General features: G+C 36.6%; 3 protein-coding genes across 3 annotated transcripts; 2 read left to right on the top strand and 1 right to left on the bottom strand.

Annotated features, from left to right (window-relative positions):
* Positions 1–621: 621 nt before the first annotated feature.
* LOC147301060 (duodenase-1-like) lies at positions 622–1,736 on the top strand. The gene is made up of 4 exons (XM_086282502.1): positions 622–786; positions 876–1,002; positions 1,138–1,392; positions 1,503–1,736. Exons 1-4 carry the CDS (start codon positions 686–688, stop codon positions 1,665–1,667), a joined length of 648 nt encoding a protein of 215 aa, XP_086138628.1. The 5' UTR covers positions 622–685; the 3' UTR covers positions 1,668–1,736.
* A 3,066-nt stretch (positions 1,737–4,802) lies between these two features.
* LOC147301059 (mast cell protease 2-like) lies at positions 4,803–6,149 on the top strand. Its single transcript, XM_086282488.1, has 5 exons — positions 4,803–4,873; positions 4,963–5,110; positions 5,322–5,454; positions 5,546–5,800; positions 5,902–6,149. Exons 1-5 carry the CDS (start codon positions 4,816–4,818, stop codon positions 6,061–6,063), a joined length of 756 nt encoding a protein of 251 aa, XP_086138614.1. The 5' UTR covers positions 4,803–4,815; the 3' UTR covers positions 6,064–6,149.
* A 5,039-nt stretch (positions 6,150–11,188) lies between these two features.
* Positions 11,189–13,921, bottom strand: LOC147301058 (granzyme K-like). Its single transcript, XM_086283330.1, has 5 exons — positions 13,788–13,921; positions 13,446–13,587; positions 12,427–12,565; positions 12,004–12,273; positions 11,189–11,927 (listed from the first exon to the last, which is right to left on the bottom strand). The coding sequence occupies exons 1-5, from the start codon at positions 13,840–13,842 to the stop codon at positions 11,763–11,765; spliced, it is 771 nt and encodes a 256-aa protein (XP_086139456.1). The 5' UTR covers positions 13,843–13,921; the 3' UTR covers positions 11,189–11,762.
* Between the last annotated feature and the right edge of the window lie 1,541 nt (positions 13,922–15,462).

Raw genomic sequence — 15,462 nt, 5'->3', positions numbered from 1 at the left:
TACCAAATATCCTGGGCAAGATACTAACTTGATACAGCCACTCGTGAGTGAATGTTAGATAGAAAGCACGAAAAGCATGGGGGAAAAAAATGTCCTTGCATAGAACAAAAGCTATTTGATTTGTATCTACAGAAGAGCAGAAGGTCCGTATAATAATACTGAAAGCACCAAATCAAGTGTCAAATCCCAAACTCATACTAAAAGTGAATGCAAAACGGTGTCATAAGTAAGAAAATAAAGAATAAATAATGTCAGAATAATAAACCTTCTCATAACACTCATAATACAATCTGTTTCAGACTGCTGAGGTAAAGTAATTAGGACGAACTAGATCATGCAAGGATAATACAAATGCAGAACTTGCACGCTTACTTGAGCAAAGGATGTGGTTAGAAGTCAAAACACAAAAGATTGTGCTGATACATGCCAACAGTGGAAACTAGCCGTATAAAAGGGTCATCTTGACACACCTACAATTACAAATTAACTGCCATGATGCAAGGTCTGCAAAACATTCTGCTCATCTATGTTCTGAGATGTCTCGGACAAATTGGTAAGAATCACAATCCTTGGTTGTTTTTCAGTGATCATTTAATGGAGCATCAGTCTAATTTTGACGTTTTTTTTTTTTGTTGTAGTACATGGTAGTGACATCATAAATGGGAAAAAGGCCCCAGAGAACTCAATGCAGTATGTGGTCTCAGTGCAGAACATTGATGGCCATATATGTGGAGGTTTTCTTGTCACTGAAGACTTTGTGGTAACTGCTGCACACTGTGACGTTGAGTAAGTAATCAGTCTTCTCGTGATGACCTCTTTGACTCGTGTAACTACATCAATTTAATTGATGGCTCTTAATGATTGTCTTCCTTCAGAAACCCCACACATGTTGTCCTTGGCAGCCACAATATCAAGAAGGGTTATCAAATAAATATTGAAAAAAAATTTAAGCCCCCCTCTTACTCTAACATTTGGTGGGGTAATGACATCATGCTCCTTAAAGTAAGTATGTATTCATACAATCAACACTTTCAAATGCCATAATTGTTGATTTAATGATTTCAATTCTAATAACACTGCTAATATGTTATGGAATTAAGAATTTGGGATTTTTTTCTTTCTAATGTGTTTCTCCAGCTGTCTAGGAAAGCTCGGCTCGGATGCAAAGTACAAATAATTCAACTTCCGTGTGCTGAAATGAACGTAAAAGCAGATCAAGTGTGCCAGGTGGCTGGTTGGGGAAGAAATAGAACTGGGGGTGAAAATATTGATGACCTGAGAGTGGTGAGCGTGTCCGTCATCAACCAATATGTATGTAGGGAACAATGGCCCGGTCTTTCTGCCAGTGTTATCTGTGCAGGTGGATACGGCACAGACAAAGGATTCTGTCAGGTATGGCTTCTGTTCTTTCATTGAATGTGTATGCTTGTTTCTTGTTGACAATTACCCAAACAACCTAAATTAAATATGAAATGGATATTTTCCCTATTTCTTCCTGACAGGGTGATTCTGGTGGTCCTCTGGTGTGCAACGGGTTAGTTGTTGGTCTTGCTTCTTTCAACAAAAATTACAACTGTGCTTATCCAGATGTACCCAATATCTACACAGACATCTCCAAACACCTTAAGTGGATCAATTGGATTCTGCTAACTGCAACATCTTCCTAAAAATGTGTTTTTGTGTTGCTACTGTAGAAGCAAAAGATAAATGAATAAAAATATAATGGCTGTCTGTCATTACCAGTGTGACAAAATATCAATAAAAATCTATCCCAAATTTTCTGTCTAATTTCCTTTTGTAATAGTCTTAGTTTACAAAACAATAAGAAACAAGAATACTGTAGAGGTCATTTTTGTCTCAGATGAAGTCCAACTAACGTCTTTTTTATATCTTCTTTGAGATCTAAAAAAATACAAAATGCTAACTGAATACTCTGAGAAAGCTTACTTCAAACATTTTTTTTTCTCCTGTACTGATACTCGCTGATGCACACAGGGGCAAACAAAAGCTACGTGAGCTACGTGTTTTGACTGCCATGATTAATCGTTAATACAATTATCATAGTTTTTAAGATATTTATGTAAACTTTAACAAAATTTGGTTAAAAATGACAAATTTGGATCTAATGAGAAAGATGTAAGAAACAAAAGATGGAAGAGTGACTAGTCCAACACTTAACAAAGCAGTGTTGGATAGGTCTTCTACCCTAATTATTTGATTGAAGAAAAGTTTAACCCACCTATTTTATCACCCACAGGCTTGACTTTGCCTCAGAGGACTTGCTGCAGTTTGGGGTCCACAAATTTAATTCAGTTCACAAATTTTCTTTCACTTTGACTCTGTCTTTGGCTCAGTTTTACAAGGGACTTTTTTTATTTGGCTAAATCTGGCAAATACTTTTTTTGATTACAAGCGCAAATATGCTAACACTATCTTGTAAAATACTGCCACCTACTGGTGAAAGACAAGTCACAAGTTTGTCACATGGCTACCACAGACAGCCATGCATTCACAAAGTCAGACGTATGGCCAATTGAGAATTGCCAAGTAACCTAACAAGCATGCGTCTAGACTGTGGGGGGTAACAGGAGAGAACCTGTGTATAGGGGAGAACATGCAAACTTTATACACTAACTTTATACAGAAAAGCCTCAGCCTGTGGATTCAAACTAAGTAAAAAATCTCACCTGCCTGGCTTATCACACTTGTTCTGTTTAATTCAGTTTTGTTTATATAGCACCACCTCACAAAAACAGTTGCTGCAAACAGTTGCGCTTTGTATTGTAGGGAAAGACCATATAATAATAGAAAGAAAACCTCAACTATCAGATGTACCCTTATGAGCAAGCGCTTGCAGACAGTGCGAAAGAAAAACTCCCTTTTAAGAGGAAGAAAAGTTCAACAGAACTAGTCTAATGAAGTCTGCCTTGTTGGGGGTGGGGAGAAAGAGAAGAGCGTCATATAACAGATAGTGTGTAATCACACTGAGAATGTTAAGAGGTGAGCGGAAAAAAAATATTCAGTGCATTAGATGACTTAGACTATTAGCATAACTGAAGTATGGTTCAAGATCACCTGATCCAGCCCTAACTGTAAGCTTTATTCAGTAATGCAGTAGGAGACACAAAAGTGGCAACACTTTTGACACACAATTCTGCATTAGTAAAGTATTACTAAGTGCTTAATTTATCATTATTTAAAGCATTACTACTCCTTAGTATGTAATTTACAAATACAGATGGTTGGGTCTGCGCTTTCACAGGCCCCAGTTCAGAAACGTATTCCCGTTAACAAAGCAAGACAAACAGCTCAACCAGTTTTTCACATGCTAGCAAGGGAAGGATCTCAGAGCAGCCCTTCTGCCCTCGGTGTTAGACCACTTTGAAGAACCATCTCTCCTGCAGCCTTTTATTTCTGTGACACACAGTTTACACAAACACCCACTGTAAAACCCCCCTATGGTTATAAAAGACAAGGCACTAGGTGTGTGTGTGTGTGTGTGTGTGTGTGTGTGTGTGTGTGTGTGTGTGTGTGTGTGTGTGTGTGTGTGTGTGTGTGTGTGTGTGTGTGTGTGACCTCCTGCTCACCAAAAGGGTCAAAAGGGCAGGAAGCTTACTAAACAAGAAAACAGAGCCCTCACATAGGATGTGTCTCTATAATAAACACTACAGCCTCCCCCTCCATTCAACAGGCTGGGGAGGGGGACAGAAAAAAAGGAATGTCTTGGATCATACAGTTTGAACCAAGACTTACAAATTTAAGTACAATAATGGCAACATTTAACCATTTGACTCCAACACAGATATAAATATTTCGTTTGGTTTATAAGCTTAAATACAGCATGTTTTTGGTATGTGTTTTTTGATGACCTTAGCCATATTTTATTTTAAACGAAGAAGCCTTAGTATAATTATGTTAAAGTACCCTATAGCTCTAACGACTTCATGTATCTTTCTCTCGTAAGCCCCTTTTTTCAAACTTCGACTGTGGGCCTAGCTACATTTGTTCTTCAAATCTCAGGTGTGCTATGTTTGCATCTAGCAATACATTTGTATGTTGTGTATCTCTTTGTGCTTTGTCTGTATCACTTTTCTGTTGTGAAGATAGCTGAGACTTGTTCAACTCTTGAGGTACTTTCATTTACTTTTATAAATGCTTTATAAGGCAAAAATAGTCCTCACTTTAGATGAGGTCACAAAATACTTAACAACTAGTAACTGTCTCCGATTACTGTTTGTGATGCAATGAACATATTACTTATCTGTTCTCATAAACTGCATACTAAAAAACTGCATACGATGACCTGGATGACTGAGAACCTTCACATGCATACTAATGCTTTATAAATAATGAATTAAAATGGCCTGCATTTGTATAGCGCTTTACTCAGCCCCTAAGGACCCCAAAGCGCTTCACATTACATTCACACACTGGTGATGGCAAGCTACATTGTAGCCACAGCCACCCTGGGGCGCACTGACAGAGGCGAGGCTGCCGGACACTGGCGCCACCGGGCCCTCTGACCACCACCAGTATTAAGTACTTACTGATACCTTACTAATGCTTAAGAGTCATTATGTGTGTGTTACCAAAAAGTGTCATGCTGAAGGACCTTTACTGAGAAAGAGGTATACATTTAATAACTAGTTTTGAACAGTGCTGATAACTGGAAGTGTTTGTTTTGGAAAGTTACCACATTTACCAAAGGAAGTCACTGCAGCTGCGATAAAATGGATAGGGATCAGTCAGTGCAAACCACATAAAAGGGTTTGCTACACAGTTCCATAGTGACAGAACGAATATCTTTCTGCCAAGATGTATGCTTTGCACCAATTTATGCTAATTCATGTTTTGACGTGCCTTGGACAAAATGGTAAGCCACACTATACAAATACTTTTAGCCATCTGCAAGCTGAATATTGACACTTTTAACTCATTTTGATTATCTTCTGATGTCTTTAGCACTTGGAAGTGAAATTATAAATGGGGAAAAAGCTCCCGAGAACTCACTGTTGTATATGGCCTCGGTGCAGAACAACTATGACCACAGTTGTGGAGGTTTTCTTGTAAGTGAGGACTTTGTGGTCACTGCTGCACACTGTGATGAAGGGTAAGTAATCAATCCTGCAGGTAATTTGTGGGTCATGTGATAAGAAATCATTTCAGAAGTTCCTATTAATATTAATATGCAACACTTTTCACCTGCTGCACAATGTATGTCACAATTTCTCCCTTAAAATTATACACACACGCACACAAACACAGATAACCATTACCGTTTAGAAAGCCTACTGATTATCTCTGACTTGCAACTTATTTAGGAATCCAAGGAGAATAGTTCTTGGCACCCACGATCTCAGCAAGCCTGCTGACACCGTGAAAGATGTAATCATGAAATGCATACACCCATATTATATAGGTGTTGGAAATGGGAATGACATCATGCTACTCAAAGTAAGTCGATTTTTTTTTTCACTTAATATACAGAAGACATATTTGTGATCTCTAGAACATTTGCATATACAATCTCTTAATCTGTTCCCAGCTTTCTAGTGAAGTCCAACCAAGCAAAAGCATCCAAATTATTAAACTTCCCTCTTCTGAAATAAAGCTAAAGGAAAATGAAAGATGCCTTGTGGCTGGGTGGGGTTTGACAAAAACTGGCGGTCCATTAGTTCACCAGTTGAGAGTAGTGGATGTGTCTGTTATCAGCCCAGAGGTCTGTAGGGAGAACTGGCCGGGTCTTCCGGATGGTCTTATTTGTGCTGGTGGTTATGGCACAAACAAAGGGTTCTGTCAGGTATGTTGTTTTTTTTATTTGTTTGATTTTTAAGATTAACTGCTAACTCGTGTACTTGAAACAGTGTATAAAAAATGTTTTCTCTTGAATAACCCTCAAAGGGTGATTCTGGTGGCCCTCTGATCTGTAATGGTACAGCTGTTGGAGTTGTTTCTTTCAACAAATGGGGCAGATGTGACTACCCGGATGCACCCAATGTTTATGTGGATATCGCAAAACACCTTGACTGGATCAACGAGATTCTCAAGAAAAAGCATTGTTAAGTCTTACATAAATCTTTGCTTTGACACACTGTTATTGTAGTTGTGCGTTTAAATCGCTTTGTGTTTTATGTAGATGCAGAATAAATAAATGTTTCAAATATTTCTCAGCAGACATGTAATTGTAGCAAAGTTGCTGTAGTGACAATATTATTGTGATGTCATTTAGCTCATTTTAACGCAATAAATCACCGGTAAATGATTTAGGGGACAGTAAAAAGGTTCCCCTGGAGTCAGAAACAAAAAAATGCAGTCTTCGCTCAGCATGATGCAGTTATTAGATGAGATGAGATCAGGTTTCAAGGTTGGCTGGGTAGTTTTAAGAGTGCACCCTGGTGCGCACCCTATGACGGCTAGGATAGGCTTGAGCTCTGTAACCCTGGGTTTAACAAGAAAATGTAATTGCTCTGAGCGGTTTTTGATATGGGCGACATGGGCGGTTGCCCAGGGCACCCAACAGGCCAGGACATGCTAATGCTAGCTGTGTTTCCATAGATCCTAACTGATCTCAGAGCGGTGAGAGCAGACCAACGGTACTTTGGCTTGTGAGCTGCTCTCCATTCAGCTTACAAACACCAGCGGTTTAGCCACAATTCGCATGCACAAATCACCAGAAAAAGCAAAAAAAAAACTGCTGGACTCTCAGCTTGTCCAGCTCCAGTCATTGTTAAAAGGAGACAGACACACCCAGACACTGTGAGACTGACCCATGCATTTGTGCTTGAAGCGTCACTTATGTCTACGCGGTCATGACATCGCATCATGTGTTGATTGAAGGAAGTGCAGCTTTCAGCAACAATACCTGATTGCGGCCACAGTGGCAGTAATGTAAAGACTGGATGCATACATAATATATGATATATATATATATATATATATATATATATATATATATATATATATATAATTGACTGGCAAGGAGCTTTAGTAAAGTGCTGTGTGAAATGAAAGGAGAGTGAAGCCTTAATGTGTTTATTTTTAGACCAGATCTTTTTTTTTTACTATTTTGTTCTGATATGTAAAACCTTTGAAAGGAAAGGAGATTTAATTTCGTTTTATCATGAAGATGGATATATGTTTGTTGTCTAATTACAGTAAATCTTAATCTGGGAAAATGTTATTTCTGTGGTTAATCTAGTTGGCTGTAGAGCTCGGAGATAGTGTCATTAGGCTGTATCAAGAGTAAAAAAAAATCAGCAAAAAATCTCAGGTCATTCATCACTTTTTTTGGTTGTTTTTTTCTTTTTGTATAAAATCTAAATTTAAATAAACACACAAAATTAGAGATTATATGTATTTATAAAGGTATAAACCTCCAAAATAATCCACCAACAAGAACAGAATTACACAAGAAGGTGCAATGAGCCTGTCATATATCAAACTGACAAGATAAAGTAAATATTAAACATTGTGTAAATTATTATCCAACAGGGTGTGGGGGGCATGTAAGTCAAGCCAGCTCAGACATTGCTGGTATTAGGACTGTTCGAGTCAAGTTTTGAGGATATACTGACGAGAACTGGGGTACTGGAAAAAGGCTGATAATGTTGAATTAATTCAGTGTTACTGTGCCAACCAACCTGGTAAAAGGAGTTATATGCAATGCATCTGGGAACTATGGTTGAGGAAAAAGCCAACACATTGACCAAGAAACACCACCAGTAGTAGCTCAGTGCATTAACATTAATAGGAGATACCTGCTGTGTGCTTGCCTACCCCTGGGTCACAGCACAATAGGAACAATATTGAGCAATACTGAAATAATGAGCCAACCCTAGTAGAAGAGAGTAGAGGAAATGAACCAGATGAACTTGGCACATGCAATGACAGATGAATATACCGAGCTGAGGATGAAGATTGTGGCCAGGTTAAAGGTAACCACCCAGCCAAGATGATGACGTATAAGAATGTCTGCTGCCCTCTGCTGGCTATAATGAAGAATTAGACAAAGGCAACAGTTGAGCTGTACAAATACAGAAAATTGCATTTGATGGTATATTGATATGGCAAGAGAAAACATAATGTAGTATTTTACAAAACAAAAAAATCTAAGCAACCACATCTTTACTGACTACTGGGAGTAGCACATGCTCTGCAAAGTTTCTTCTTTCCAAAGCTTTGATCGTCTCTTAATTTATTTCTTGTGAATTCTTGTGAATCAACAAATTCATTTAAAAAGCAAAGTACACTTAAACAAAAACAGCTACAGTGAAATACTTCAACATCATCATCATTATTGTCGTCATCGCCATTGCTGTTGTTGTTGGTGTTGATCAAAATATTAACATCATATTTGGTGCTAATAAAGAAGACGGTGGGCGAGATGGACACAGTGACCAGTCCAGTACCTGACAACTGAAAAGTGACCGTGTGTTTATCAGTGCCTTAGTTCAGCAGTCTGTGGTATGGTACAGTAGACACTAAATTGAATTCACTTCAGTTTAAAAAGAAACAAACAGTACTGATGGGTTTTTTTTTTTTAACCAGTGAAATTGGTCTACATCATGTAGACAACAAATAAACAATTAACTAATTAATTAGTAAATAAAAATATAAATTTATTAAGTTAATGTAAAACACTATTCACTTGCAATAAACAGAAGTATGGAAGAAATACAGATTAATGTGACAAACTGTGTTGCAATGCAGGCACTGCAAAAGATCTGGAACCACAAAAGATAGCATGATTGACCAAGATATCACAAGCTGCATATTCACACTATAAAAAGGATGTGGTCATAAAGGTCAAGATAAGAATAAAGGTGACAGTGTTCTAGACATGCAAGCAAATGATGACAAATCTAGGATGTAGTGAAAAGAAGTGACGTTGTTATTTTACATTCTGTCAGTGGTCTGCAAGCATTCACTGAATTTAGCTGCTTCATAAAATAACGCATAAAGACATGCTAGAATTAAAGCCTGTATGCTAGCTTTGGTTTTCAAGTCAATAATATTTACTATTTTTGAAATTTTAATTGCATTTTATTCACACTTACCTACAATTAAAGACCAAATTTATGATGGAAGAGGTCAATCTGAAAAATTGCAAATGGTATCCACCCTTATGCAGTATACCGAGTTACAAAAGTCCTTCTAACGTCTTCATGTCTGGGAAACTTACAAAATTACATTTATCATTTTCTTTTTTTTTTCTTTTTTCTTTTTTTTTCTCTTTTGTCTTTTTCCTTCCAGTGTTTAACCTGACAAATAATAAAGGCTTAGAAACTCTGATTAAAAAAACAAACAAAACTAAACAAACAAAAATAGTAATTATATCCCCTAACCCAATAAAGATAAAGCCTCTGCTTCTACTGACTCTTAATGCTGTCACAGTGTTATTCAATATCTTAGAGAAGTTAAGGTCAGACTCAGTGTAGCCAACTTTATTAACATTTATCAGTTTTCTACTAAATACAGCCAAAATGTCATAACTGTGAGTTTGGGAAAGCACATTGAAGTTCAAATCTTATCTGGTTTGTGGTTTTTGTGGTTCATCTAGTTTGCTGCTGAAGATTATGCAAAAGTTGTCAAAAGTTTCCAAAGCAAAGTATCATGGTTTTACATCAGCCTTCTTGAACTTTAGCTCACTAAATGAATCTAAATCTGTTATTGCAAGTAAGATATTCTCACAAAATGCGTGTGGGTTCGTTTATTACAACAAGCCTGGAGTAAACACCTGAAAAAAATAAGAGTGAGAGCTAAACAGCTTTTAAAATTCACTGGGGTTTGTACATTGCTTATTTAAGTGTCCAATAAAGTGTTATCTATGCAGAATAGTGTAAACCTGCAAAATTTAATTACCAACTGGATTACTAGTTATGAGCTGAAAATAAGTGAGAAGTGTCTGATATGACACCAAGTGTTTACTGGATAAAAATTGTGTTTTTCTCATTCGGTTGGCAGTAAATAATAAAGAAATAAGATTTATTGAGTGAAAATAGCTTTTCACTTCACAGCAGTTGACTCTAATAATAAATTAAATACTAGTTCAAACAAATTGCTGTCTAAATATATTTCATTTATGATGCTGTTTTTACCTTTATGGAACCGGATGATATTTGCTGTTAATCTACTAATTGTTTTAAGTAGTGCATCTTTCTGTAACTGAATTAGTTGATATAACATGTAATGGTCCTAAAGATCTTTGAAGATAGATAACGTATTAAGACATAAATTCAAACTGAGTCTACTATTTAACTTTAATGGCCCAACTCGTTACAACTTATATGGTACTCTTGGAATCCTAGAGTATACAATGAATGAACAAACGCATTCAAGTTGAGCCAGCTATTTATCTACAAGCAGTCATCTGGTTTTATTTTGTAAAACCAAGAGGAAGACACATTTGGTAAGTAAATACTACAAAAAGTTTCTTTTAAATACACGTAGCAGTTTTAATCCTCTAGTTTTATCAACGTTATCAGATTGCCAGGCAGCCTGAAAGACTTTTTAATTAAAACATTAACACAGAATCGATTCATTTTCTTTTACTTTCTGAATAATATCAATGCTACTTTTCATGAAATATTTTCCAGCTCTCTTTGTTTTAGTAATATGCAATGTTCAAACCTACAAATGTCTTTCATCAGAGTTTTCATATGATTTCAAAGGGATGTCAATTTCACCATGCTTTCTATTCTATATAATAAGAAAATGGCAATAGTTAATGTACAGTTAAAGTACAGACATGTAAGGCTACAAAATTCTTTAACCTGCTTGTATCTGTGAAATTGTTACAATTCAATTTTAAAACAATCACAACGTCTTATCTTTTGCATAGTCTGTTAAAAATAAATAAGGCAATATTTTTCTTTTCCCTCCAATAATCTCCGAACGATGATGAATATCAGAATTTTTTTTAATCGTACTTCAGGAAAACATCTTGATAAGATTCAAGAATAATTACTTTTTGCCATCTGGTAGCTTGTTTACAGAAATTACAATAAATAATATTAGGAATAAAATGCCTTTAACTTGAACACTAAAGGACTGAAAGACTGAAACATAAATTTTACAAAGATGACTTAGGAGACTTAGGAATTACTGTAAGGTGATGACACAATTAAGGAAATGCACTAAAAAGAAGAAAAGAAAAGAACACGAAAATGACAGATGTGTTGTTGTTTTTGTCATGCCACAAGCTTTATTAGAAAGTAGAAAAGCTAGAAAGTTAATTACAAAATATTGTTGTTTTTGGCCTTTTCAAGCAAAATACTTAAAATGAGAAATGAAATAAACATTAAAGCATACTCAAAAAATTTTTTTTGTCATTTTTGTCAAAACGTCTGCTTACAGATTTATTTATTTTCAGCTTAAGTTTGCAATACATGCCATGGTGAGTCTCTTTGGCTAATCTCGCTTTGTTTTTTCACTTTCATTTATCTATTTATTTTTTGTATACATTAAAAAGATCCTTTTCCTGTTTGCATTGTAGCTGTCTGCAACAAACAAGAGCATTCACATTTGGAGGTACTTTGAGTTATATGATATTTGGAAAAAGTTCATGTTTGTGCCAAATTTACCTAACAGACTAACTATGGGCGGCTATCATGTGGACAGTCTGTAAAAACTAAAATATCATAAAGAAGAGGAAGAATGAAATAAAATGGATAATGTTCAAGTAAGTGGTTAACAGTGACAGCAGCTGCCAGATTTAAAAAGCATCAAATATGCCCGTCTCGCTTAGCTGGTACGGCTCGATTTCACTGATTTTTGGTTTCAGATGACTTCATTGTTTTTTTGATCCACTTTAGTTGTTTCTTTGAGAGAAACGAGTAGACCGCAGGTTTTGTCATGCACCCATGAGATCCAAAAGAAGTGACTCCAACCAACATTCCGTAGCACAGCAGTGGTCCTCCTGAATCCCCCTACATCAGCAAGATCAAATATATGATTAAATATATGAACAAAAAAATAAAAAGAACATGCATCTGTCATACTTACATAACAGCTAGAATCGTTTCTTTTGCCAAATGTACCAGCGCAAATCATGTCCCTGGTGATAGAAGGGTTGTGGTTGTAATAATCGCAAGAGTTGCACTTCTGTCTGCTGATCACAGCTACATGGCCACCCTTGAGGACATCTGATGTTTCATTGTTTTCAGTTTGTCCCCATCCAGCCACCAGACACCTTCTCCCATCTGCAGGCCTTTTGACTATTTTCCCCAACTGTAAGTATTTCACGGTTTTGGTTATCTCTGCTGGTTTCTTAAGCTAAAAAAAGAGAAATAAAAAGAAATATTACATATCGATAATGGCTGTCTATACATTACCTTCACAGAGTTTGTCTTAAAGTAAGTCTGTTTGCAGCATTGTTCAAAAGTCATGAACCACCTATTGCTATGAGACACTCAATTATCACCTTACCTTAATCAGCATGAGGTCGTTGCCCTGGAGATAGTGGTAATAGTCAGGATGAGGGAAGAGTTCCTCAACCTCTCGGACCTGCTTGGAACCTTTTTCCTCTTCGTTTATGGAGTGTGCACCTAGGATAACCCACCTCATTCTGACAAATAAAAAAAACAAAACTTTAGTGATGACAGTTCACATTGAACTTTTTTTAAGATTTCCTTCCTCTTCGGGGCTAAAAAAGGCCATTCAAACACACGAGATATCAATAGAGAGCCCTGGATGTCCTCTATTTAGGACTTAGGACTAAATATTACAGGAATTAGTAGGATAGCTCAAATAAATATATAGACTAAAAGCAAATGTCCATTACAATCACTGCCACATTTTATTACCTACTTTCTTGTTCCAGTTCTAGAGCAGGTGTAACACGAAATAATTTTGATATTTACTTTTTAAAAGGCATTATTCTTTGCATGTTTGTGGCTGAAGCCTGGAAGGAGTGTGATCAACTTTTTTTTCAGTAATGTACCAAACAGTCAAATCTACTCAAAGCGGGAGGAGAGAGTCAGAAATGAATAATAACAAATAAATGCAGATTGGTGTATAAATACATAAACACAGTGCATCATGGGATGCCCCCCAGCAGCCTAGGCCTATTGCAGTATATGTTTTTTCAAAAAAGCCTATTCTTAAAAGTAGAGCGGTGTCTTTCTCATGAATCCTGAAAAGGCCCAAAAGTTAAAGGCTCTTTCTCCTGTTCTTTTCTTAAGACCCTTAGGAACCACGCGTAAGTCAGCAGTCTGAAAAAGAAGTTTTGTATTGGTAAGTTTTCATAGTAATACTACTATGAGGTCTTTAAAATAATAGACTTGTAAAGCTGCAAAAAGGTTTACACAGACCATATCAGTGATCAGTGTTTACAGACATAATCTGTTTTTTAACCAATATCATTATAATGCACTCACTGTTTCAAAAAAAAAAAATACTGCAATATTTTGATTTGAAATTTCAAGAAAAGTAACTCGGGTTCATACTTGGTGCAGTGTGCGGCCGTCAGGACCCATTGTGGATGGATTAATGTCCCGCCACAGAAACTGTTTTTACTTAGCAAATAAGTCATAAAAGGGAGTGAGTGTGGCCTGACTTCTCTTCCTCCAATAATCTCAGAACCATGACCTAAAACAAAAAGAAAATATCCAGTCGCATAACAAAATCAGCACATTAAGTCAAGAACAAGTGAGAGAAACAAACACCCGGCATTAATGGCTTTCTAAGACTAAAAAGATATCAGTAATGGAACTTTGTATTCTGTTTATTTACATGAAGGAGACAATTATCAGTAAGTAAATGAAAGTAAAATATAAAACATTACTCACCTGACTGGACGAGGAAGAGAATGCCACATGAGATGAAAACGATGAGGCGCAACATTTCTTGTTATCTGTCTTTAATGTTCACAGTTTTCAAATCTACTGGGATGCACAGCTTAATATTTTGAGCTGAAAGGATGTGGTCTGGACACAGTAATTAATGAGTCAACAAAATGGACACAGCCAATCAAATCCTAAAAACTGTTGGTGTAAATTATTCCTTCTCCACCCCCCAACCCCCCCACCATCACTACAGTTACACCCAATCGACGCACATACACACACACACACACACACACACCCTTTTGCTATATAGGGGAGGGTTAGTGCAACTCACATTGTCATGAGCAGCAGTCCGGTCACTTAAACTTTCAGCTATACTTTTAAGGGTTTCTGAAAGCTGCTGTGTACTTCAGAAAAAAATAAAGGAAACCGTATGTGCAGAGGTAAATGATAACAAAGACGCAATATTTACTGAGAATAGTTGTAGATGCAGTAGTTTCACCAGAGGAATGAAAAGTAATCGCGCAGACAATGTTTAACACTTTTTGTCATTTGTTATTAAGTTACATGCTAGATATTATATGTGTCATATTTGCCAAAAGTGCTATAAATGTGCACTAGTATGTCTTTGTGAATTTGTTTACATGTTTACATGTTAATGTGCTTTTTAATATTGATGCTTGGTTTTATAGTTTTACCTGGATTACAGTGAACTGCGATGAAGACACAAGTGCCAACAAAATATAGTAGAGAACGCCACCTTGTGGTTTAGTATGAAAACTGCGAGGGTCATAAAAGTGTCCCTGTTTTACATTGAAATGTAACATGAGACCTAAAGTAATTTAAATTTAATGTCACCAAGAGGTTAATTCGGCTGTTATCAGCTAACAGGGATGAAGGAACAGCATCACTTAAGAAAAAATGTTTGTCACTTTTTTGCACTCTTCCTAAGATCCCATTATTCTTTGTTTGTTGATTTCTGTGTTGAGATTACTGTACTTGACTTTTGCAGGAAACCTTTTTATAATAATGTACAACAGACAGAAAGAGAAGGTAGAAAACAAATGAACAAATATTGGTTCTTTGGCATTGTGGTCAGAAGTCAAATTTTCTAAAAAATCTTGTGAACATGATAACTCGAGAAACATATCACCTTGGTATTCAAATTGATACCATAGGCCAGGGGTAGGCAACTCCAGGCCTCTAGGGACAGTGTCCTGCAGGTTTTACATGGGTCCTTGATCCAACACAGCTGATTCAAATGGCTAAATTATCTCCTCAACATGTCTTGAAGTTCTGGTAATGAACTAATCATTTGATTCAGGTATTTTGACCCAGGGTGATATCTAAAACCTGCAGGACACCGGCACTCAAGGCCTGGAGTTGTCTACCCCTGCCATTGGCTCATCTGGGACAAATCCCACATGAGTTCAAATCTTAATAATGGTGTCAAGGCTGAGGTCAGAGGTCAGGTTTTCCAAAAATCTCGGGAATGCGATAACTCAAGTAGGTGACCAAAGATTTTCAAATTTATACATAGATGCATCTATTAGGAAACTGAGCAGCCATCAGTATTTTTTATTTCACTTGTTTCATTCTATATGAATGACAAACAAACTCATGAACAGAAACATACAACTGTTACGATCCTGGGTCATTTGACCCAGCGTTTTGAGTT

The sequence above is a fragment of the Aulonocara sp. 'chitande type north' Nkhata Bay genome, linkage group LG23, assembly GCF_057382095.1.
Source record: "Aulonocara sp. 'chitande type north' Nkhata Bay isolate Kocher_YH1m ecotype deep benthic linkage group LG23, A_spYH_male_GT1.1, whole genome shotgun sequence".
NCBI lineage: Eukaryota > Metazoa > Chordata > Actinopteri > Cichliformes > Cichlidae > Aulonocara > Aulonocara sp. 'chitande type north' Nkhata Bay.
Note: the sequence above shows the minus strand (reverse complement) of the source record. Positions and strands in the feature narration are given on the sequence as shown.

Excerpts from the sequence above, each read along its gene's own strand:
- LOC147301060 (XM_086282502.1), top strand. The coding sequence starts at position 686 with ATGCAGTATGTGGTCTCAGTGCAGAACATTGATGGCCATATATGTGGA. Across the intron at positions 787-875 it reads GCTGCACACTGTGACGTTGA|AAACCCCACACATGTTGTCC; the intron begins GTAAGTAATCAG and ends GTCTTCCTTCAG. Across the intron at positions 1,003-1,137 it reads ATGACATCATGCTCCTTAAA|CTGTCTAGGAAAGCTCGGCT; the intron begins GTAAGTATGTAT and ends GTGTTTCTCCAG.
- LOC147301059 (XM_086282488.1), top strand. The coding sequence starts at position 4,816 with ATGTATGCTTTGCACCAATTTATGCTAATTCATGTTTTGACGTGCCTT. Across the intron at positions 5,111-5,321 it reads GCTGCACACTGTGATGAAGG|GAATCCAAGGAGAATAGTTC; the intron begins GTAAGTAATCAA and ends CAACTTATTTAG. Across the intron at positions 5,455-5,545 it reads ATGACATCATGCTACTCAAA|CTTTCTAGTGAAGTCCAACC; the intron begins GTAAGTCGATTT and ends ATCTGTTCCCAG.
- LOC147301058 (XM_086283330.1), bottom strand. The coding sequence starts at position 13,842 with ATGTTGCGCCTCATCGTTTTCATCTCATGTGGCATTCTCTTCCTCGTC. Across the intron at positions 12,566-13,445 it reads ACGGCCGCACACTGCACCAA|AATGAGGTGGGTTATCCTAG; the intron begins GTATGAACCCGA and ends TTTATTTGTCAG. Across the intron at positions 12,274-12,426 it reads ACGACCTCATGCTGATTAAG|CTTAAGAAACCAGCAGAGAT; the intron begins GTAAGGTGATAA and ends CTCTTTTTTTAG.